Below are 23,583 nucleotides of genomic sequence, written 5' to 3' on the forward strand. Positions count from 1 at the left end.
ATAAATGTAGCCATTCTGTCACTATGTGTCAGGTAATGTTGCTCTCTCTGGCTCTGTTATAGAGATTCTGGTGATTCACAAATTCATGTCAGATTACTGGTGAACTGAGCCACCCAGCTGATTCATCCAATTTGTTTATATGTATGAGTCTGATTTTCACTGCGGTTAGAATGTAAGGAAACTAAAAAAACTAAATGCAATTATTGGATTATCTGGTGGACTATTATGAGGACAACCGTGAGTCATTTCACTTTGACTGGCCAACTGTATTTATTTGAGCCAGAGTACACAGGTGGTAAATGAGTGCACTTATAAAATGCTTTTCAAGTCTACTGAACACTCAGAGTGCTCTACAATAAACACCAACCTGCTCATCAGGAGTGATATACTGCTTTTATATCTAGAGCTCTCCACAGTGCTTCTAATGCTAACCCATTCACACACACACTCACACAATGACGGCAACCATTGGGAGTAATTTGGGGTTCAGTATCTTGCCCAAGAACACTTTGACATGCGGACTGGAGGAGCTGGGCATCGATCCACCGACCTTCTAATTAGTGGATGACTCACTCTAGGTCCTTCCGCCACAGAGAGGAGATAAACGAACTGAAAGAGGAAATATAAAGAATGGAGGGAGAAAGGCAACAGGACTGTCAGGAAAGACAACGTACAGTAACAGTTACCTCAGAGAAACTGCTGCTGTTCCTGAAGTCACTGTTCTCCTGAAGAGTGAAGAGGAAAACTTTTTCTGCAGAGTGGGACCTGTAGCTGTCAGACTCAGAAGATCTAGAAGTGTCCATGGATGAGAGTAATCCCAGCTGTGTAACTACAACAAATGGATTTACAGCATTTATTAACATTGTCAAACAGACACTGAACTATCCACAGCCTCAGATGTAAACAAACCAACATGCAAGTGGTCCTGGGTGTAGTTCCCTATTAGTACTGGGAAGTTCCAATGTTTGAGTTGTCTCAGTATAGTCGATGTTGGACTTCTAAATTTATTGAGTATTCCAAGTCTTCTAGTAGTGGGTGTACTAGTGACCTAGTGTGCATTATAGTGACCTCTCAGGCCATTAACCAGGACACTCTAACCAGATGTGTGTGTATCAAGTGGTAGTAAATACATTTATGCTTCATTATCCTCTCAAAATATTGGGCTGTAAACTAAATACAGCTGATATTTTATTGCATCAGTTTGTTTTATTTATTTACAGTGATAATTGTGCTACATGTGTATGATTTTTATAGTTAATACTGACTTGTATGACAAAATAAGAAATGACCTGGAGAAAATGAAGACATTATCAATCAAAATGCAAACAATTATTAACAGGCACTAAAGTAGTCAAAGTATCTTATCAACCAAACTGCAGCAGAAAGGATCTCCAAAGTCTGCAAGTAGCAAAGTATCTACAGGATAACAAGCTAACAGGCTAACAAACTGTGTCTGACTACATGAACAGACAGCGCATCAGCATGTACAGGATGTGTCGAAGGCAGCAAGTCTGAATGGTATCAGTTATATCAGTATTGCAGTTGAGTAGAGTCTAATATACAGGTTTTTAGTACTAGTAATACAGCTACGGTAAGTAGGAGGGGAAAACCTGTCAGTCTGTCACCAGTCACCTGCACTGCCTCACAACTAAACAGTTTCGTACAATAGTTTGAGTTTTAGCACTATTTAATGTTGTAATGTTTTCATTTTGTTCACTGGCAGTTAGTTTGGTAACATAAGCAGAACAGGTTGGAGAAGGTGAAGGCTTTTGTTAGTGTTTACATGGCTACTAGTACTTCCTGGATACAGTATGTACCAGCAGGTCCGGTATGTGTTGAACCCGGAAAAGAATCGGCACATAGGATTCATTTGTAAATTTTTGACTGTAGAGACAGAGCTGATTAAGTCCCGCCCACTCTGGAGGGGAAAACAATTCATCGCTCTCCATTGACTTTGTGTTGTGTGGAGGTTCCTCCTTGTTACTTCTGCTTGCAAACAACAAGAAATGCAAAAAAAGCTGCTGTGTGGTGGGATGTGCTACCAACAGGATAAAGAAACCAGAACTAAGTTTTTATAAGTTGCTGAACCAAAAAACTGAACCTTTAAGGAGACAGAAGTGGATACAGGGTTGTAAGAGACAGACCTGACCTGAGCTGCACAGACAGCCTGCTGCTCAAAAACCTCCATAAAAATGACACATATACCTGGACATGCTGCTAGTCACAGAGAACACATATGAAAGTAAAAACAGAACAGTTGCTTAATTGAAAGGTACGTTAGTAATAGACTTTTAATCACAGCATAGCTAACCTGCATTCAGCTGAAATATTAACTGTAAAAAGAGCCTGAATAGGAAATGAATGCATGTCTGTGTGTATTGATTATGTTTATAAACTGTAGTCAACATATCAGCAGCCTGTGAAAAGTGTCATGCTTACCTGTTATGTAGTGGAGTTTGCTATACAGTTGTCCTATCTCTACTGTAGTCATGATGTCAGCCCTTGCATTCATGTATTGCATCTTAGCATATACAATGTATCAGGTTTCAACATTTACTATAAACTACCTTTTACACTCTGGTAGACATAGCACTAAAATAACAGTAATGCAGTTAACCATTATGGCTACTACAGACAGCTAGTTTCTTTCTTTACTTTCGTTCAGACTGAGAAATATACTTTTGAAGTGATTCATGTTTATTTGGAAAGTTGAAGGAGTCTCAGCAGTTTGTCCCAATGATAGACATCTTTGTGAATTCCCTGAATCTCTATAACAGAGCTGGAGAGAGCAAAATTAGCACGACACACAGAACCACAATAACCCCATTTAAAGAGAATACATCAAGTTGAAATGAAGCGCAATTTTCCTTTAAGTGGATTTGGCTCAAGAGATATCATTGTGAGAGTGGAAACACTCTTACATCCTGCTAAAAACCACAAATTACTTTTCTTTTCTACATATGTTCATTGTCAAAAAAGTGCCAAAATGTATAACCACTGTATTTCATGAAAGCTTTTCCCCTCTTAAACCTGCTCTACATGGGCTGCATAGTGAAAGCAGCACAAAGCAGCAGCTGCAGTCCTCCATCAGTGTGTAACTGGATGTGTTCAGTCACAGTGCTGCTGTGCACTCAGATGCAGCTCAGTATACAGTCGATGCAGTAATGTGTGGTGGGTCAGAGTTACACTCATAAAGCACCAATATATACCCCGATATATGTTGTGTTGCGTGAGTCCTCATCCTCGTTAGCATGACTCATTGAGTCACAATGACCACATTTATGGAAAATTCATCAGGGAAATATACCATAAATTTTCTTTTCACTGGTCAGTCACTCTCATATTTGTATCCAAATCTGCACAAACCTGGCATAAAGTCTGTATACAAGCTTGTTTTGTAAAAACAATCAAACACTAAGTATTTCTCTGTATTTTCAGCAGTAAATGTTGAAACAGTGGCTGCATGTTGGATGTGCAGTAGAACACAGTACACAGTGGGAAGACACAATTATAACCTGGTCGTGTAATAGTGAGTGAATTAATAACAGATCTACTAGATCCAGTTTTCAAATGAAGTCACTGAGTGAAAGTGGGATCATCCTCCAGCCTGTTACATTGTTACATTTCCAGACTTCATATATTGTACCTGACTTGGACATATGTGGATTCAAGTACTGAAGGTCAGTATAAAAACCGTCCTGTGCCATTTTACTTTTGTGCCAGAACATGAGAGTCACCCACTAACTAGAGTGAGTGATGTCAGTTACATGATTTCTCTGATTCACATGATGCCACCAGGCACACTTGTATGATGAAGCTGCAGTTAATGCTACCAGGGACTGAACTCACACCCACACATATTATCTCAAGGTCAAAGTGATCCATAATCAACTTATATTATTTATGTGATCACTAATGATATAAAATGTATGTATAAAAACAAAGGCCATGAGTCATCAATTAATCTGTGCTTATACAATACATTTACTAGTTTTTAATCAAAATGGAATTTATTCAAATGTATTAAAAATTGCCTCATTATTTTGAATACAATTTTTCTTCTTACAATAAGAAATCCTGCTTAAAACCACAAAGACAAAAAATATTTATCTCAAGATCAACTTCTAAATATGCATTTTTGTATAAAAAAACAAAACAAAACTTTTTTATATTATATATATAATATTACTTTAAAACCAGAATTGTAACATGTAATTCTACTGCTTTACACTGGAGTACACACATTCATTCTTGGTGTTGTTCCTCGCTCTTCTTGATCTGTTGGGCAGGTTCACACTTAAAGCAGCATAATGCAGGTTGTCTGTGTGTTGGTAACCCTGGTAACAAAATATGTACAAGTTTGTAACAATATGGATCCTGACAAACATCAACACAATGTCCAAAAAACTCTCCAACAATAATGGTTATGTAAAAATGTGTTTAAATATTAATTCAACTGTTAAATAAGTTTTACCTCGCCATTTGTTGTGGAGGAAGCTGAAAATGTTGCTTGAGACTCTGGTTGTGAAAACAGAAAAAGTAATTTTATTCAAAGTCATGTCCAGTGAATACAAGCTGTCAGATATAAACAGTTACCTGCAGATTGTAAGCTGCTTCTCTTCATCTTGTACACTGAGAAAGCCAGTAAAACACTGAGGATGGTGGTGAACGCCAAAGCTCCACTCAAGAAATACACCAAGACAGCAGAGTCTACCTCATTAGCAGAGAGACATAAAGAGATATTACACAGCTCTCAGATTTATCTCTATTTTGATGTTAAGTTTGATTAGGGAGTAATCATGTATTGATCAGATGAAACGATGTCTGCTAGAAAGTTACTTACAGCCAACGTCCAGCTTGGTCCCGTTTCCAAACAGTATCTGTCCACATGCAGCGACAGCACAGTAGTAGGTCCCAGTATGAGAAAGATCCAGACTCTTCAATGGCAAGTTGTACACACAGGTGTGTGTTTGTGTGTTGTTGTTCCTCTCACACTGATTATTCCTGCCTCCATGTGTGTAAATGACTCCTGGTTGAGATTCTTCAGAGTTTTTGAACCAGTAAACACTGTGTTCTCCATCATCACAGGTCCCAGTGTGTACTGCACAGTTCAGAGTCACAGAGCCTCCTGGCTGGATGCTCTCAGATGCTGACTGACGGACCAAAGCTTGGATGTTCAAACCTGAACCCTTTACGCTTAGAGTAGTACCCTCCAAAAATTCTAACTTGTTTAAATAGCTACTAATGCAGTAGTAAGTAGCTGAGTCTGAAATGTGCAAATCTGTGATCTTCAAATGATTTTTACTGTTTTCAGTGTCCAGTGTGAAGCGAGGATTGTTGTTGAATTCATTATAAAAAGTGCCATTACTGTCAAACGTATAGAAAGTGGAGATGAGTCTTGGTTTCTGTCCCAGAGTTTGTTTATACCAGTAAAGCTTTGTTGCAACATCACCTTCATAGGAACATCTCAAAGATACGCTGTCACCAACATTAGCTGATATAAAACTACTGTCTTGACGAACAGATGAGGAGAATTTCAGAGCAGTTGTCTGAGCTGTAGTAAAATGAGAAATAGAGGAAATTGTTTGTTAACTTAATGTGACAGAATTCAGCATAATCAATACATTAAAAATATTAAAAATATTAGAATCATTTGTATGAGGAGTGAGCATACACTCTTAAAGAAACAAGTTGGAATCACAAAAACACAACTCACCTGTTTTCCCCAAAAACAGACATGTGAGATAGAGAGCAAACACTGGAGATGTCATCGTGTTCAACTTGTGTGAAATGAAAAGAGCATTGATCTTTTCTTCACTCTTCACAGACAAGACTACATTTGATTGGCCAACCAGAAGTTATACTGACTGTCCTATTAAAGAAACATGATCACATGTTCACTTCAACCTATAATGTGAAGTTTGTCTCTCCACAACATTCACATGATGACAGAAATATATAAAGAACAGCTCACATCTTGGCATTCAATTTAAAATGACTAAAAATTAAATATCTAGTATAATCATGTAGCAGGTCATAGTGGGCAGACTTGAATATTTAACTACCTGTGAAGAACACTAGAGACACAGCATGATGCAGATCAGTTGGTAGATGTAGTTGTAACTTAATGAGGAAAAAGATTTTTAAAGAATATAACTGTTATAAAATCCACATACAAATAGCTGCATGCTTTCTTTTAAATGATCTAAGTGTGAATTGTCCTGAGTAAGCAGGACACTTTTGCATTTGAAATTGCAGGCTTTTCATCTTACAAAGTCAATGTAATCAGAAAAGTTTGACCTGATAAGGATGCTGCACTTTCAAGTGTTTAAAGGAAAATTACGATTTATTTGAACCTGATGTATTTCCCATAAATGTGGCCATTGTGGATCTATGTGTCAGGTAATGTTGCTCTCTCTGGCTCTGTTATAGAGATTCTGGTGATTCACAAATCCGTGGCAGCTTACTGGTTCACTGAACCACCCAGCTTATTCATTCAATTTGTTTATATGTATGAGTCTGACTTTCACTGCAGGTAGACTGTAAGGAAACTAAAAAAAACTAAATGCCATTATTGGATTATTTGTTTTTTTATTTATTTACAATGATAATTGTGCTACATGTGTATGATTTTTACAGTAAATGAAGAAAAACACTGACTCGTATGACAAAATAAGAAATGACCTGGAGAAAATGAAGACATTTCAATCAAAATGCAAAACAATTATTAACAGGCACTAAAGTAGTCAAAGTATCTTATCAACCAAACTGCAGTAGAAAGGATCTCCAAAGTCTGCAAGTAGCAAAGTATCTACAGGCTAACAAACTGTGTCTGATTCTACATGAACAGACAGCGCATCAGCATGTACAGGATGTGTCGAAGGCAGCAAGTCTGAATGGTATCAGTTGTATCAGTATCAGCAGTTGAGTAGAGTCTAATATACAGGTTTTTAATACTAGTAATACAGCTACGGTAAGTAGGAGGGGAAAACCTGTCTGCCTAACCTGCACTGCCTAACAACTAAACAGTTTTACACAGTACTCAAGTGAGTTTTAGCACTATTTAACATTGTAATGTTTCCATTTTGATCGCTGGCAGTTAGTTTTGTAACATAAAATAAACAGAACAGGCTGGAGAAGGTGAGGGCTTTTGTTAGTGTTTACATGACTACTAGTACTTCCTGGATACAGTACGTACCAGCAGGTCCGGTACGTGTTGAACCTACAAAAGAATCGGCACTTAGGATTCATCTTTATATTTTTCGCCAGCACTGTAGAGACAGAGCCGATTAAGTCCCGCTCACTCTGGAGGGGAAAACAATTCATCACTCTCCATTGACTTTGTGTTGCGTGGAGGTTCCTCCTTGTCATTTCTGTCTGCTAGCAAACAACAGGAAATGCATAAAAGCTGCTGTGTGGTGGGATGCACTACCAACAGGGTTAAGAACCCAGAACTAAGTTTTTATAAGCTGCTGAACCAAAAAACTGAACCTTTAAGGAGACAGAAGTGGATACAGGGTTGTAAGAGACAGACCTGACCTGAGCTGAACAGACAGCCTGCTGCTCAAAAACCTCCATAAAAATGACACATATACTTGGACATGCTGCTAGTCACAGAGAACACACATGAAAGTAAAAACAGAACAGCTGCTTAATTGAAAGGTACGTTAGTAATAGACATTTAAATCACAGAATAGCTAACCTGCATTCAGCTGAAATATTAACTGTAAAAAGAGCCTGAATAGGAAATGATTGTATGTCTGTGTGTATTGATTATGTTTATAAACTGTAGTCAACATATCAGCAGCCTGTGAAAAGTATCATGCTTACCTGTTACGTAGTGGAGTTTGCTATACAGTTATATACACATGATGTCAGCCCTTGCATTCATGTATTGCATCTGAGCATATACAATGTATCAGGTTTCAGCATTTACTATAAACTACCTTTTACACTCTGGTAGACATAGGGCACTAAAATAATCATTTGACATGCTGAAATCTAATGTTGTTCGCTAGCTAGAGGCATTTTGTCAGCATTTCAGCCCTTGGTTGCATATTATGGCGCCGACTGTTTTCCCCTCCGGTGGGCGGGGTTTTCAGAGTATGACGCAGTGCGCTCTGTCTCTGTTCTCTATGCAGTTAGTCATTATGGCTACTACAGGCAGCTAGTTTCTTTCTTTACTTTCGTTCAGACTGAGAAATATACTTTTGAAGCGATTCATGTTTATTTGGGAAGTTGTAGGAGTCTCAGCAGTTTGTCCCAATGATAGATGTCTTTGTGAATTCCCTGAATCTCTATAATAGAGCTGGAGAGAGCAAAATTAGCACGACACACAGAACCACAATAACCACATTTACAGGAAATACATCAGGTTGAAATGAAGCGCAATTTTCCTTTAAGTGGATTTGGCTCAAGAGATATCCTTGTGAGAGTGGAAACACTCTTACATCCTGCTGAAAACCACAAATTACTTTTCTTTTCTACATATGTTCATTGTTAAGTGCCAAAATGTATAACCACTGTATTTCATGAAAGCTTTTCCCCTCTTAAACCTGCTCTACATGGGCTGCATAGTGAAAACAGCACAAAGCAGCAGCTGCAGTCCTCCATCAGTATGTAACTGGATGTATTCAGTCACAGTGCTGCTGTGCACTCAGATGCAGCTCAGTATACAGTCGATGCAGTAATGTGTGGTGGGTCGAAGTTACACTCATAAAGCACCAATATATACCCCGATATACATTATGTTGTGTTGTGTGAGTCTTCATGTCCATGAATCTCTATACTAACGCTGGCGAGTGCAATGTTAGCATGACTCATTGAGTCACAATGACCACATTTATGGAAAATTCATCAGGGAAATATACCATAAATTTTCTTTTCACTGGTCAGTCACTCTCATATTTGCATCCAAACCTGCACACTGGAACAAAGTCTGTATACAAGCTTGTTTTGTAAAAACAATCAAACACTAAGTATTTCTCTGTATTTTCAGCAGTAAATGTTGAAACAGTGGCTGCATGTTGGATGTGCAGTAGAACACAGTACACAGTGGGAAGACACAATTATAACCTGGTCATGTAATAGTGACTAAATTAATAACAGATCTACTAGATCCTGATTTCAAATGAAGTCACTGAGTGAAAGTGGGATCATCCTCCAGCCTGTTACATTGTTACATTTCCAGACTTCATATATTGTACCTGACTTGGACATATGTGGATTCAAGTACTGAAGGTCAGTATGAAAACCTTCCTGTGCTATGTTACTTTTGTGCCAGAACATGAGAGTAACCCACTAACTAGAGTGAGTGATGTCAGTTACATGATTTCTCTGATTCACATGATGCCACCAGCCACACTTGTATGATGAAGCTGCAGTTAATGCTACCAGGGACTGAACTCACACCCACACATATTATCTCAAGGTCAAAGTGATCCATAATCAACTTATATTATTTATGTGATCACTCATGATATAAAATGTATGTATAAAAACATGAGTCATCAATTAATCTGTGCTTATACAATACATTTATTAGTTTCATCAAAATAGAATTTATTCAAATGTATTAAAAAGTATCTCAGTATTTTAAATACAGATTTTTCTTCTTATTATAAGATATCCTGCTTGAAACCACAAAGATAAAAGCAACAGAGACGTTTGCTAAATGTGCACATTAACTAACCTCATCTAAGATTAAAGAGATCTTATCTTTTGACTGCAGACCACAAGGAAGCTATAAAAATATATTTATCTCAAGATCAACATGTAAATCTACATCACACTTTGAATATCAAAAAAAACTTAAAATGCAACATTTCTAATTCCACTGCTTTACACTGGAGTACACACATTCATTCTTGGTGTTGTTCCTCGCTCTTCTTGGTCTGTTGGGCAGGTTCACACTTAAAGCAGCATAATGCAGGTTGTCTGCTTCTTGGTAACCCTGGTAACAAAATATGTACAAGTTGATAACAATATGGATCCTGACAAACATCAACACAATGTCCAAAAAACTCTCAAAACATAATGGTTGTGTAAAAATGTGTTTAAATATTAATTCAACAGTTAAATAAGTTTTACCTCGCCATTTGTTGTGGAGGAAGTTGAAAATGTTGCTTGAGACTCTGGTTGTGAAAACAGAAAAAGTAATCTTATTCAAAGTCATGTTCAGTGAATACAAGCTGCCAGATATAAACAGTTACCTGCAGATTGGAAGCTGTTTCTCTTCATCTTGTACACTGAGAAAGCCAGTAAAACACTGAGGATGGTGGTGAACACCAAAGCTCCACTCAAGAAATACACCAAGACAGAAGAGTCTACCTCATTTGCAGAAAGACATAAAGAGATATTACACAGCTCTCAGATTTATCTTCTTTTAGATGTTAAGTTTGATTAGGGAGTAATCATGTATTGATCGGATGAAACAATGTCTGCTAGAAAGTTACTTACAGCCAACGTCCAGCTTGGTCCCGTTTCCAAACACTATCCGTCCACATGAGGCAACAGCACAGTAGTAGGTCCCAGCATGAGAAAGATCCAGACTCTTCATTGTCAAATTGTAGACACAGTTGTGTGTTTGTGTGTTGCTGTTCCTCTCACACTGATCATTCCTGCCTCCATGTGTGTAAATGATTCCTGGATGAGATTCTTGAGAGTTTTTGAACCAGTAAACACTGTGATTTCCATCATCACAGGTCCCAGTGTGTACTGCACAGTTCAGAGTCACAGAGCCTCCTGGCTGGATGCTCTCAGATGCCGACTGATGGACCGAAGCTTGGATGTTCAAACCTGAACCCTTTACACTGACAATAATGTTCTCTGAAAATTCTAACGTGTATAAATAGCTACTAACGCAGTAGTAAGTAGCTGAGTCTGAAATGTGCAAATCTGTGATCTTCAAGTAATTTTTACTGTTTTCAGTATCCAGTGTGAAGCGAGGATTGTTGTTGAATTCATTATGAAAAGTGCCATTACTTTTGTAGTCGTAGAGGGTGGAGATGATCCTTGGTTTCTGTCCCAGAGTTTGTTTATACCAGTAAAGCTTTGCTGCAACATCACCTTTATAGGAACATCTCAAAGATACGCTGTCACCAACATTAGCTGATATAAAACTACTGTCTTGACGAACAGATGAGGAGAATTTCAGAGCAGTTGTCTCAGCTGAAGTGAAATGAGAAATAGAGCAAATTTTTGTCAACTTAATGTGATTCAGCGTAATCAGTACATTAAAAATATTAAAAATATTAGAATCATTTGTATGAGGAGTGAGCATACACTCTTAAAGAAACAAGTTGGAATCACAAAAACACAACTCACCTGTTTCCCCTAAAAACAGACATGTGAGATAGAGAGCAAACACTGGAGATGTCATCGTGTTCAACTTGTCGTGTGAAATGAAAAGAGCATTGATCTTTTCTTCACTCTTCAGAGACAAGACTGCATTTGATTGGCCAACCAGAAGTCATACTGCGTGTCCTATTAAGGAAACATGACCACATGTTCACTTCAACCTATAATGTGAAGTTTGTCTCTCGACAACATTCACATGATGACAGAAATATATATAAAAAAAACAGCTCACATCTTGGCATTCAATTTAAAATGACTAAAAATTAAATATCTAGTATAATCATGTAGCAGGTCATAGTGGGCAGGCTTGAATATTTAACTACCTGTGAAGTGCACTAGAGACACAGCATGATGCAGATCAGTTGGTAGATGTAGTTGTAACTTAATGAGGAAAAAGATTTTTAAAGAATATAACTGTTATAAAACCCACATACAAATAACCACATGCTTTCTTTTAAATGATCTAACTGTGAATTGTCCTGAGTAAGCAAGACACTGTTTCTGAACAGAGAAGTTGCTGATTTTCTAATGTGTTTGTTTGATGCTTTGAGTGTAATAATAAATTCCATTCACCTCCATTTTACTGGACTGGCAACAGAAGTCAAATAAAATCAGTTCAATCACCACTAAGCATAAAGTTAGACAGGCTTTTGCATTTGAAATTGCGGGCTTTTCATCTTACAAAGTCAATATAATCAGAAAAGTTTGACCTGATAAGGATGCTGCACTTTTAAGTGTTTAAAGGAAAAGTCCGGTTGTATTTCCCATAAATGTGACCATTGTGGATCTATGTGTCAGGTAATGTTGCTCTCTCTGGCTCTGTTATAGAGATTCTGGTGATTCACAAATCCATGTCAGCTTGCTGGTGAACTGAACCACCCAGTTTATTCATCCAATTTGTTTATATGTATGAGTCTGATTTTCACTGCGGTTAGACTGTAAGGAAACTAAAAAAACTAAACGCAATTATTGGATTATCTGGTGGACTATTATGAGGACAATTGTGAGTCATTTCACTTTGACTGGCCAACTGTATTTATTTGAGCCAGAGTACACAGGTGGTAAATGAGTGCACTTATAAAACGCTTTTCAAGTCTACTGAACACTCAGAGTGCTCTGCAATAAACACCAACCTGCTCATCAGGAGTGATATAGTGCTTTTATATCCAAAGCTCTCCACAATGCTTCTAATGCTAACCCATTCACACACACACTCATACAACAATGGCAACCATTGGGAGTAATTTGGGGTTCAGTATCTTGTCCAAGGACACTTTGACATGCGGACTGGAGGAGCTGGGTATCGACCCACCGACCCTCTAATTAGTAGATGACTCACTCTACGTCCTGCCGCCACAGAGAGGAGATAAAACAACTGAAAGAGGAAATATGAAGAATGGAGGCAGAAAGGCAACAGGACTGTCAGGAAAGACAACATACAGTAACAGTTACCTCAGAGAAACTGCTGCTGTTCCTGAAGTCACTGTTCTCCTGAAGAGTGAAGAGGAAAACTTTTTCTGCAGAGTGGGACCTGTAGCTGTTAGACTCAGAAGATCTAGAAGTGTCCATGGATGAGAATAATCCCAGCTGTGTAACTACAACAAATGGATTTACAGCATTTATTAACATTGTCAAACAGACACTGAACTATCCACAGCCTCAGACGTAAACAAACCAACATGCAAGTGGTCCTGGGTGTAGTTCCCTATTAGTACTGGGAAGTTCCAATGTTTGAGTTGTCTCAGTATAGTCGATGTTGTTGTTATATGTTGTGTTGTGTGAGTCCTTGTCCTCGTTAGCATGACTCATTTATGGAAAATTCATCAGGGAAATATACCATAAATTTCCTTTAAGTAACCAATCACCTCATAGATCAGTTAGTCTCATATTTTTATCCAAATCTGCACACTGGAACATAATCTGTATACAAGCTTGTTTTGTAAAAACAATCAAACACAAAGTATTTCCCTGTATTTTCAGTTGTAAATGTTGAAACAGTGGCTGCATGTTGGATGTGCAGTAGAACACAGTACACAGTGGGAAGACACAATTATAACCTGGTTGTGTAATAGCGACTGAGTTACTACAAATCTACTAGATCCAGTTTTCAAATGAAGTCACTGAGTGAAAGTGGGATCATCCTCCAGCCTGTTACATTGTTACATTTCTAGACTTCATATATTGTACCTGACTTGGACATATGTGGATTCAAGTACTGAAGGTCAGTATAAAAACCTTCCTGTGCCATTTTACTTTTGTGCCAGAACACGAGAGTCACCCACTAACTAGAGTGAGTGATGTCAGTTACATGATTTCTCTGATTCACATGATGCCACCAGGCACACTTGTATGATGAAGCTGCAGTTAATGCTACCAGGAACTGAACTCACACCCACACATATTATCTCAAGATCAAAGTGATCCATAATCAACTTATATTATTTATGTGATCATTGATGATATAAAATGTATGTATAAAAACAAAGGCCATGAGTCATCAATTAATCTGAGCTTATAAAATACATTTACTAGTTTCATCAAAATGGAATTTATTCAAATGTATTAAAAACTGTCTCAGTATTTCAAATACAGATTTTCCTCTTACAATAAGAAATCCTGCTTAAAACCACAAAGACAAAAGCAACAGAGACGTTTGCTAAATGTGCACATTAACTAACCTCATCTAAGATTAAAGAAGCTATAAAAATATTTATCTCAAGATCAGCTTCTAAATCTACATGATAATATGAAAATGAAATAAAATAAAATAAAATAAAAAATATTACTTTAAAACTGGAAATGTAACATGTAATTCTACTGCTTTACACTGGAGTACACACATTCATTCTTGGTGTTGTTCCTCGCTCTTCTTGATCTGTTGGGCAGGTTCACACTTAAAGCAGCATAATGCAGGTTGTCTGATTCTTTGTAACTCTGGTAACAAAATATGTACAAGTTGATAACAATATGGCTCCTGACAAACATCAACACAATGTCCAAAAAAACCCTCCAACAATAATGGTTGTGTCAAAAATGTGTTTAAATATTAATTCAACAGTAAAAATAAGTTTTACCTCGCAATTTGTTGTGGAGGAAGCTGAAAATGTTGCTTGAGACTCTGATTGTGAAAACAGAAAAAGTGATTTTATTCAAAGTCATGTTCAGTGAATACAAGCTGTCAGATATAAACAGTTACCTGTAGATTGGAAGCTGGTTCTCTTCATCTTGTACACTGAGAAAGCCAGTAAAACACTGAGGATGGTGGTGAACGCCAAAGCTCCACTCAAGAAATACACCAAGACAGGAGAGTCTACCTCATTTGCAGAAAGACATAAAGAGATATTACACAGCTCTCAGATTTATCTCTATTTTGATGTTTAGTTCGTTTAGGGAGTAATCATGTATTGATCAGATGAAACAATGTCTGCTAGAAAGTTACTTACAGCCAACATCCAGCTTGGTCCCGTTTCCAAACAGTATCCGTCCACATGAGGCGACAGCACAGTAGTAGGTCCCAGCATGAGAAAGATTCAGACTCTTCATTGGCAAGTTGTAGACACAGGTGTGTGTTTGTGTGTTGTTGTTCCTCTCACACTGATCATTCCTGCCTCCATGTGTGTAAATAATTCCTGGATGAGATTTTTGAGAGTTTTTGAACCAGTAAACACTGTGTTCTCCATCATTACAGGTCCCAGTGTGTACTGTACAGTTCAGAGTCACAGAGCCTCCTGGCTGGATGCTCTCAGATGCCGACTGATGGACCAAAGCTTGGATGTTCAAACCTGAACCCTTTACATTGACAACAGTTCCTTCTGCTAATTCAAATTTGTATGATAGACTAGTTGCACAGTAGTAAGTAGCTGAGTCTGAAAGACGTAACTCTGAGATCGTCAAGTGATTTTTACCGTTTTCAGTATCCAGTGTGAAGCGAGGATTGTTCTTGAATTCATCATAAAAAGTACCATTTATCTCATTCACATAGAAGGGTAGAGATGAGCCTTGGTTTCTGTCCCAGAGTTTGCTTGTACCAGTACAGCCATGTTGAAACATCAGCGTCATAGAAACATTGTAAAGACAGCTTTTCCCCAACATTAACTGATAGAAAACCACTCTCTTGGTGCACAGATGAGGACAATTTAAGATTGGTCACCTGTGCTGTAGTATGATGAGAGAGAGATTTTGGTGATAGAAATCAGCACATTGAAAAATTAAACATTTGCATGAGGAGTGAGCTCACACTGAAAGATAAAAACTGGGCACACAAAAACACTACTCACCCATTTTCCCCAAGAACAGACATGTCAGATAGAAAACAAAGTTTGGAGATGTCATCGTGTTCAAATGTCTGTGCTGAATGACAGTATATCGATAGTTACTCCACTCTTTACAGACAGGACTGCGTTTGATTGGCTAACTTGAAGTGACACTGTGTGCCCTAATAAGGAAACTTGATCACATGTTTGCTTTTAGAGACGGTTCACATGGTGAGAGGTACATGAAGAACACAAAGGCTCTCCACCCTGGCGTCATATTTAATATTAGGGAAACATAAACTAACTGTGCAGTATAAACACTAGTGAGGACATACTGTGGAGACCAGTTGTGGTTGAGATTTGGCAATGGAGTGACCGTCATGTTCAGCAGATAACATGTAGGCATGATAATATTTACCCCCATGATAATATAATACCCCTGAAATAGACGAGTAATACAACATGGCAAAGATCATTTGTCAGATGTACACAATCTTAACATCATTTCTATCTAAGCTGGAGGAGACAAACCCCTTTTTTCTCAAGCTGTAGTCCAAAAATAACTTTTTGATGCTTTGAGCACTACAAATAAGAACTCTGTTGTACTGGGAGTGGAGGCAGAAGACGAATAAAGCCCAAACTATCTGCTAGATACCACTTGTGGTAGCATCAGTGGAAAAATATGGTTTTGTAGATCTTTTTTTTTTTTTTTTTTTTTCTGTAGAACTTAGAGTTAGATCCAAGCAGCAACATCCGAGGCTGAAAATTGAAGCCAACGCGGAAGTGTCAAAAACTGCAGTTCCTTGAATGGCCACTTGAGGCTGGCTCCAAAAGCAAGTCAATCCCCATAGACTCTCATGTTAAAATGCCTTTACAGCAGAAATAAACATGTTTACAGCCTGCTACAAAACACAGTTTTGCTTATGACTAATTTCCTTGTTCATGACAACTGCACAGGGGGTAAATTTTTGTATAGCTTACCCATTTAAATTTTTACTAAGGCTTAAAGTTAGGCATAATTAAGGGCAGGGCTGCATTGAGTGACAGGTGGGTGCCATCACAGGCAAGTCACTCCCACGGCGACATCCTTGGTTAGGTAACGTAACCATAGCGTAACCCCAGATTCATAGAGTATAGATGTAGCTGTAATTGTCGCTATTTCAGTGTGTTTTCAGTTAATGAAAGTTAATTGTAACATTTTGGTCACCTACAAAAGTCTTGTTCGGCATTTGGTTGTACTAAAAGACCCTCTAAGGAGTTTTTTCCAGTAAGTACATTGTGTTTTAATGGTTTAAGCCTGTTGTTCACTAATGAAAAATACCATTAGCATTTGCATTACCACAGTTAATCATAGATTGTAAATGCAATGTGCTAACCAAGCTAGCAGCTAGCATTAGGATCAGCTCCATCCTCTCATGTAAATATCCAAAAATCCAAGATGGCGACAGTCAAAATGCAAACTTGAGGCTTCAAAATGGGAGTCCACAAAGCAATAGGTGATGTCACAGTGGCTATGTCCATTATTTTTACAGTCTATGGTATTCTGACTAGTACTCTTAAAGAGGTAAAATTACTGCACATTAAAACGTGTTTTTTGAGCCGTAAACTAAATTATATGACTGTACTGTAATGAAACACATCAACGCTGGTGTTCATATTGACATTGACAACAAATATATACAAAATCGGCATTTCATAGCTTGCAAATGGCTCAACCTGCCATCTGCTGTTTAAAATCAGCCCTGAAAAGGCATGGCCAATGCTGACATAGAGTATCATGAAATTTATATAAATGGTAGAATGATAACGACCACCTCACCCAGCCCCCTCGCTTATTTTCAAATATATGCTGATCGAGACAGTTTTAGCTTCAGGAGCTAATGGCAGCTACAGCGCTGCTGTCTGTTCCTGTGGTTATCAGCTAGTAAAATCTTGTTGTAAAACGTTAAATTGCAGTGTAACCGGAGCTCAGCCAAAACTGCTTATCCTGTCTATGAGCTGAACCTGTCTGCTACACAGCAGAGCTGCGGTCAGGCAGGTTCAGTAATGGCTCAGGTTACACTGTGGTTTAATGTTTTAAAACAAGATTTTACCAGCTGATATCTGCAGAAACGGACAACTGGAGAGTTAAAGAGCTGCAGGCCGAGATGAGAGGAGGATTTGTTTTGTTTTTGTGGCTGCCAGCTCTGACTTCTGACTCGTTTAAACGACGTTGCACTGTTTGTCTTCCTCTCATTATTATTATTATATGTCACTGAGCAACTCCTGCCCTCCTGCCTCACACAGCCACGCCCACTCCACGCCCCCCACCCCTCCTCCCCTTACACTCTTGCCAGCTCAATTTTCCCCAAACAGTAACACTATAAATTAATAGAGCTTCAGGTCATTAGAAGAAACCTTCCTGTGCCACTTTATTTTGTTGTTCCAGAAAAAGTGACTTGTCTCATGGTCAATGTCTTCCAAATTTAGATTATGTTTATTTGATTATTAATATAAAATGTACAAAAACACATACATGCTAAACCAATACAAACAAACCAATGTGGATAAAACACAAAAGTCCAACACAATCTTTATCCTAAAAACCCACAAGTACCTTCTACAGTATAGATCAAATGATTTACTGGTTAAGACACAAAAATCTTTATATTCATACAGTATGTACTAAAAATAACATGACATACACAGTGCATTTGCAAGAAACAAAGCTGTGCAGATATTCTACTAAAGACTACTAAGACAAAAAGTAGAGTATCCTAAAAATACTACAGCATAGCAAGAGAATTAAGAAACTATAAAACATATTTCTCTCAAACTTTCAACTAAATCCATGTTACACCTTCAAAGAGATTCTACAACATAATGTCTTATGCACAAAGTACAAATGAAACATGTCCAGTTCTACTACTTTACGCTGTAGTACACACATTCACTCAAGGTTTGGTTCTTCTGTCTTCTTCGTCTGTTGGTCAGATTCACACTTGAAGCATCATAATACAGGTTGTCTGTGTCTTTGTAACCCTGGTAACAAAGTATATATCAGTATGATATTATTCTAAAACAATGTTAAAAAAAATTTATTGTTGCGCTGAATGTTAAAAAAGGATATTAGCAAAGGATATTATTCACCTTTGCATTGACTGTCAGGGGAGCTGAAATTCTTGCTTGAGACTCTGGTTGTGAAAACAGAAAAAGTAATTTTATTCAAAGTCATGTTCAGTGAATACAAGCTGTCAGATATAAACAGTTACCTGCAGATTGGAAGCTGTTGATCATGTTCATCATGCACACTGAGAAAGCCAGTAAAACACTGAGGATGGTGGTGAACGCCAAAGCTCCACTCAAGAAATACACCAAGACAGGAGAGTCTACCTCATTAGCAGAAAGACATAAAGAGATATTACACAGCTCTCAGATTTATCTCTATTTTGATGTTAAGTTTGATTAGGGAGTAATCATGTATTGATCAGATGAAACAATGTCTGCTAAAAAGTTACTTACAGCCAACGTCCAGCTTGGTCCCGTTTCCAAACAGTATCTGTCCACATGAGGTGACAGCACAGTAGTAGGTCCCAGCATGAGAAAGATCCAGACTCTTCATTGGCAAGTTGTACACACAGGTGTGTGTTTGTGTGTTGTTATTCCTCTCACACTGATCATTCCTGCCTCCACGTGTGTAAATGACTCCTGGTTGAGATTCGTGAGAGTTTTTGAACCAGTAAACACTGTGTTCTCCATCATCACAGGTCCCAGCGTGTACTGTACAGTTCAGAGTCACAGAGCCTCCTGGCTGGATGCTCTCAGATGCCGACGGATAGACCAAAGCTTGGATGTTCAAACCTGAACCCTTTACACTGACAATAATGTTCTCTGAAAATTCTAACGTGTATAAATAGCTACTAACGCAGTAGTAAGTCGCTGAGTCTGAAATGTGCAAATCTGTGATCTTCAAGTAATTTTTACTGTTTTCAGTATCCAGTGTGAAGCGAGGATTGTTGTTGAATTCATTATAAAAAGTGCCATTTCTGTCAAACGTATAGAAAGTGGAGATGATCCTTGGTCTCTGTCCCAGAGTTTGTTTATACCAGTAAAGCCTTGTCACAACATCACCTTCATAGGAACATCTCAAAGATATGCTGTCACCAACATTAGCTGATATAAAACTACTGTCTTGACGAACAGATGAGGAGAAATTCAGAGCAGTTGTCTGAGCTGTAGTAAAATGAGAAATAGAGGAAATTGTTTGCTAACTTAATGTGACAGAATTCAGCATAATCAGTACATTAAAAATATTAGAATCATTTGTATGAGGAGTGAGCATACACTCTTAAAGAAACAAGTTGGAATCACAAAAACACAACTCACCTGTTTTCCCCAAAAACAGACATGTGAGATAGAGAGCAAACACTGGAGATGTCATCGTGTTCAACTTGTCGTGTGAAATGAAAAGAGCTATGATCTTTTCTTCACTCTTCAGAGACAAGACTGCATTTGATTGGCCAACCAGAAGTCATACTGCGTGTCCTATTGAGGAAACATGATCACATGTTCACTTCAACCTATAATGTGAAGTTTGTCTCTCCACAACATTCACATGATGACAGAAATATATAAAAAACAGCTCACATCTTGGCATTCAATTTAAAATGACTAAAAATTAAATATCTAGTACAAACATGTAGCAGGTCATAGTGGACAAGCTTGAATATTTAACTACCTGTGAAGTACACTAGAGACACAGCATGATGCAGATCAGTTGGTAGATGTAGTTGTAACTTAATGAGGAAGTAGATTTTTACAGAATATAACTGTTATAAAACCCACATACAAATAACTACATGCTTTCTTTTAAATGATCTAACTGTGAATTGTCCTGAGTAAGCAGGACACTGTTTCTGGACAGAGAAGTTGCTGATTTTCTAATGTGTTTGTTTGATGCTTTGAGTGTAATAATAAATTCCATTCACCTCCATTTTACTGGACTGGCAACAGAAGTCAAATAAAATCAGTTCAATCACCACTAAGCATAAAGTTAGACAGGCTTTTGCATTTGAAATTGCGGGTTTTTCATCTTACAAAGTCGATATAATCAGACAAGTTTTACCTGATAAGGATGCTGCACTTTTAAGTGTTGAAAGGAAAAGTCTAAACTAAACTAAAAGTTTATGTGAACCTGATGTATTTCCCATAAATGTGGCCATTCTGTCTCTATGTTTCAGGTAATGTTGCTCTCTCTGGCTCTGTTATAGAGATTCTGGTGATTCACAAATCCGTGTCAGCTTACTGGTGAACTGAACCACCCAGCTTATTCATCCAATTTGTTTATATGTGTGAGGCTGACTTTCACTGCGGTTAGACTGTAAGGAAACTAAAAAAACTAAATGCAATGACAGATTATCTGGTGGACTATTATGAGGACAACCGTGAGTCATTTCACTTTGACTGGCCAACTGTATTTATTTGAGCCAGAGTACACAGGTGGTAAATGAGTGCACTTATAAAACGCTTTTCAAGTCTACTGAACACTCAGAGTGCTCTACAATACACACCAACCTGCTCATCAGGAGTGATATAGTGCTTTTATATCTAAAGCTCTCTACAATGCTTCTAATGCTAACCCATTCACACACACACTCACACAACAATGGCAACCATTGGGAGTAATTTGGGGTTCAGTATCTTGCCCAAGAACACTTTGACATGCGGACTGGAGGAGCCCACCAACCTTCTAATCAGTGGATGACTCACTCTACGTCCTGCCGCCACAGAGAGGAAATAAAACAATTGAAACAGGAAATATAAAGAATGGAAGCAGAAAGGTAACAGGACTGTCAGGAAAGACAACGTACAGTAACAGTTACCTCAGAGAAACTGCTGCTGTTCCTGAAGTCACTGTTCTCCTGAAGAGTGAAGAGGAAAACTTTTTCTGCAGAGTGGGACCTGTAGCTGTTAGACTCAGAAGATCTAGAAGTGTCCATGGATGAGAATAATCCCAGCTGTGTAACTACTACAAATGAATTTACAGCATTTATTAACATTTTCAAACAGACACTGAACTATCCACAGCCTCAGACGTAAACAAACCAACATGCAAGTAGTCCCGGATGTAGTTCCCTATTCGTACTGGGAAGTTCCAATGTTTGAGTTGTCTCAGTATATTCGATGATGGACTTCTAATGATGGATCGGTGGTTCGATTCCCGGCTCCTCCAGTCTGCATGTCAAAATGTCCTTGGGCAAGATTCCCCCTGCTGGACAGGTTTGGACCATGGTATGGTCCTGTACCCATTCAGCGTATGAATGTGTGTGTGAATGGGTGAATGTGACACGTAATGTAAAAGTGCTTTGAGTGGTCAGAAGACGCTTTACCAGTACAGTCCATTTACCATTGCACTGGGTGTACTAGTGACCTAGTATGCATTATAGTGGCCTGAGAGGTCAATATAACCAGGACACTCTAACCAGATGTGTGTGTATCAAGTGGTAGTAAATATATTTATGCTTCATTATCCTTTCAAAATGTTGGGCTGTAAATATAGCTGATATTTTATTGCATCTGTTTGTTTTTTTATTTATTTACAGTGATAATTGTGTTACATGTGTATGATTTTTGTAGTAAATAAAGAAAGGTATAAACTCATATGCGAAAATAAGAAATGACTTGGAGAAAATAAAGACATTTCAATCAAAATGCAAAACAATTATTAACAGGCACTAAAGTAGTCAAAGTATCTTATCAACCAAACTGCAGTAGAAAGGATCTCCAAAGTCTGCAAGTAGCAAAGTATCTACAGGCTAACAAGCTAACAGGCTAACAAACTGTGTCTGACTCTACAAGAACAGACATCGCATCAGCATGTACGGGATGTGTCAAAGGCAGCAAGTTTGTAAATTTATCAGTTGTATCAGTATTGGCAGTCGAGTTGAGTCTAGTATACAGGTTTTTAGTACTAATAAAACAGTTACGGTAAGTAAGAGGGGAAAACGTTTCAATCTGTTACCAGTAACCTGCATTGTCTCACAACTAAACAGTTTTGCACAGTACTTGAGTGAGTTTTAGCACTACTTAATGTTGTAATGTTTCCGTTTTGCTACCAACAGGGTAATGAACCCAAAACTAAGTTTTTATAAGCTGCTGAACAAAAAAACTGAGCTTTAAAGAAGACAAAAGTGGATACTGTAGGATACAGACCCAACGTGAGCTGCACAGACAGCCTGTAGCTCAAAAACCTCATTAAAATTGACACATATACCTGGACATGCTGCTAGTCAAAGAGAACACACATCAAAGTAAAAACAGAACAGCTGTTTAGTTGAAAGGTATGTTAGTAACAGCATATGCTGTAATATACCTTTTCCTCTCCGGTAGACATAGGGCGCTAAAATAATCATTTGACATGCTGAAATCTAATGTTTTTAGCTAGCTAGAGGCATTTTCTTAGCGTTTCAGCCCTTGGTTGCATATTATGGCGCCAACTGTTTTCCCCTCCGGTGGGTGGGGTTTTCAGAGTATGACGCGGTGCACTCTGTCTCTGTTCTCTCTGCAGTTAGCCATAATGGCTACTACAGGCAGCTAGTTTCTTTCTTTACTTTCGTTCAGACTGAGAAACACACTTTTGAAGTGATTCATGTTTATTTGGAAAGCTGAAGGAGTCTCAGCAGTTTGTCCCAATGATAGACGTCTTTTTGAATTGCCTGAATCTCAATAACAGAGCTGGAGAGAGCAAAATTAGCATGACACACAGAACCACAGTAACCACATTTATGAGAAATACACCAGGTTGAAATGAACCGGAATTTTCTTCTAAGTGGATTTGGCTCAAGAGATATCCTTGTGAGAGTGGAAACACTCTTACATCCTGCTAAAAACCACAAATTATTTTTCTTTTCTACATGTGTTTATCATCAAAAAAGTGCCAAAAATGTATAACCACTGTATTTCATGAAAGCTTTTCCCCTCTTAAACCTGCTCT

The 23,583-nt window shown here is 38.1% G+C and overlaps 3 protein-coding genes and 1 pseudogene across 5 annotated transcripts; all 4 read right to left on the bottom strand.

Annotated features, from left to right (window-relative positions):
- Positions 1 to 4,217: 4,217 nt before the first annotated feature.
- LOC121890031 (immunoglobulin kappa light chain-like) lies at positions 4,218 to 5,858 on the bottom strand. 2 transcript variants are annotated; one of them, XM_042402285.1, is made up of 5 exons: positions 5,717 to 5,858; positions 4,844 to 5,554; positions 4,597 to 4,710; positions 4,475 to 4,518; positions 4,218 to 4,337 (listed from the first exon to the last, which is right to left on the bottom strand). In XM_042402285.1, exons 1-5 carry the CDS (start codon positions 5,769 to 5,771, stop codon positions 4,218 to 4,220), a joined length of 1,044 nt encoding a protein of 347 aa, XP_042258219.1. In that variant the 5' UTR covers positions 5,772 to 5,858. The 2 variants fall into 2 exon arrangements, with proteins under 2 accessions (XP_042258219.1, XP_042258220.1); XM_042402286.1 differs by having other exon boundaries at positions 4,224 to 4,337; positions 4,597 to 4,714.
- A 3,735-nt stretch (positions 5,859 to 9,593) lies between these two features.
- Positions 9,594 to 12,055, bottom strand: LOC121890075 (immunoglobulin kappa light chain-like). The gene is made up of 5 exons (XM_042402342.1): positions 11,326 to 12,055; positions 10,459 to 11,169; positions 10,212 to 10,325; positions 10,090 to 10,133; positions 9,594 to 9,952 (listed from the first exon to the last, which is right to left on the bottom strand). The coding sequence occupies exons 1-5, from the start codon at positions 11,378 to 11,380 to the stop codon at positions 9,827 to 9,829; spliced, it is 1,050 nt and encodes a 349-aa protein (XP_042258276.1). The 5' UTR covers positions 11,381 to 12,055; the 3' UTR covers positions 9,594 to 9,826.
- A 2,112-nt stretch (positions 12,056 to 14,167) lies between these two features.
- LOC121890044 lies at positions 14,168 to 15,862 on the bottom strand (annotated as a pseudogene).
- Positions 15,863 to 18,066: 2,204 nt separating this feature from the next.
- On the bottom strand, positions 18,067 to 21,700 carry LOC121890026 (immunoglobulin kappa light chain-like). Of its 2 annotated transcripts, none has more exons than XM_042402277.1 (6): positions 21,473 to 21,700; positions 19,977 to 20,135; positions 19,113 to 19,823; positions 18,863 to 18,979; positions 18,741 to 18,784; positions 18,067 to 18,632 (listed from the first exon to the last, which is right to left on the bottom strand). In XM_042402277.1, exons 2-6 carry the CDS (start codon positions 20,029 to 20,031, stop codon positions 18,516 to 18,518), a joined length of 1,044 nt encoding a protein of 347 aa, XP_042258211.1. In that variant the 5' UTR covers positions 20,032 to 20,135; positions 21,473 to 21,700; the 3' UTR covers positions 18,067 to 18,515. The 2 variants fall into 2 exon arrangements, with proteins under 2 accessions (XP_042258211.1, XP_042258212.1); XM_042402278.1 differs by having other exon boundaries at positions 18,512 to 18,632; positions 18,863 to 18,983.
- Between the last annotated feature and the right edge of the window lie 1,883 nt (positions 21,701 to 23,583).

This window comes from Thunnus maccoyii, chromosome 22, assembly GCF_910596095.1.
Source record: "Thunnus maccoyii chromosome 22, fThuMac1.1, whole genome shotgun sequence".
NCBI lineage: Eukaryota > Metazoa > Chordata > Actinopteri > Scombriformes > Scombridae > Thunnus > Thunnus maccoyii.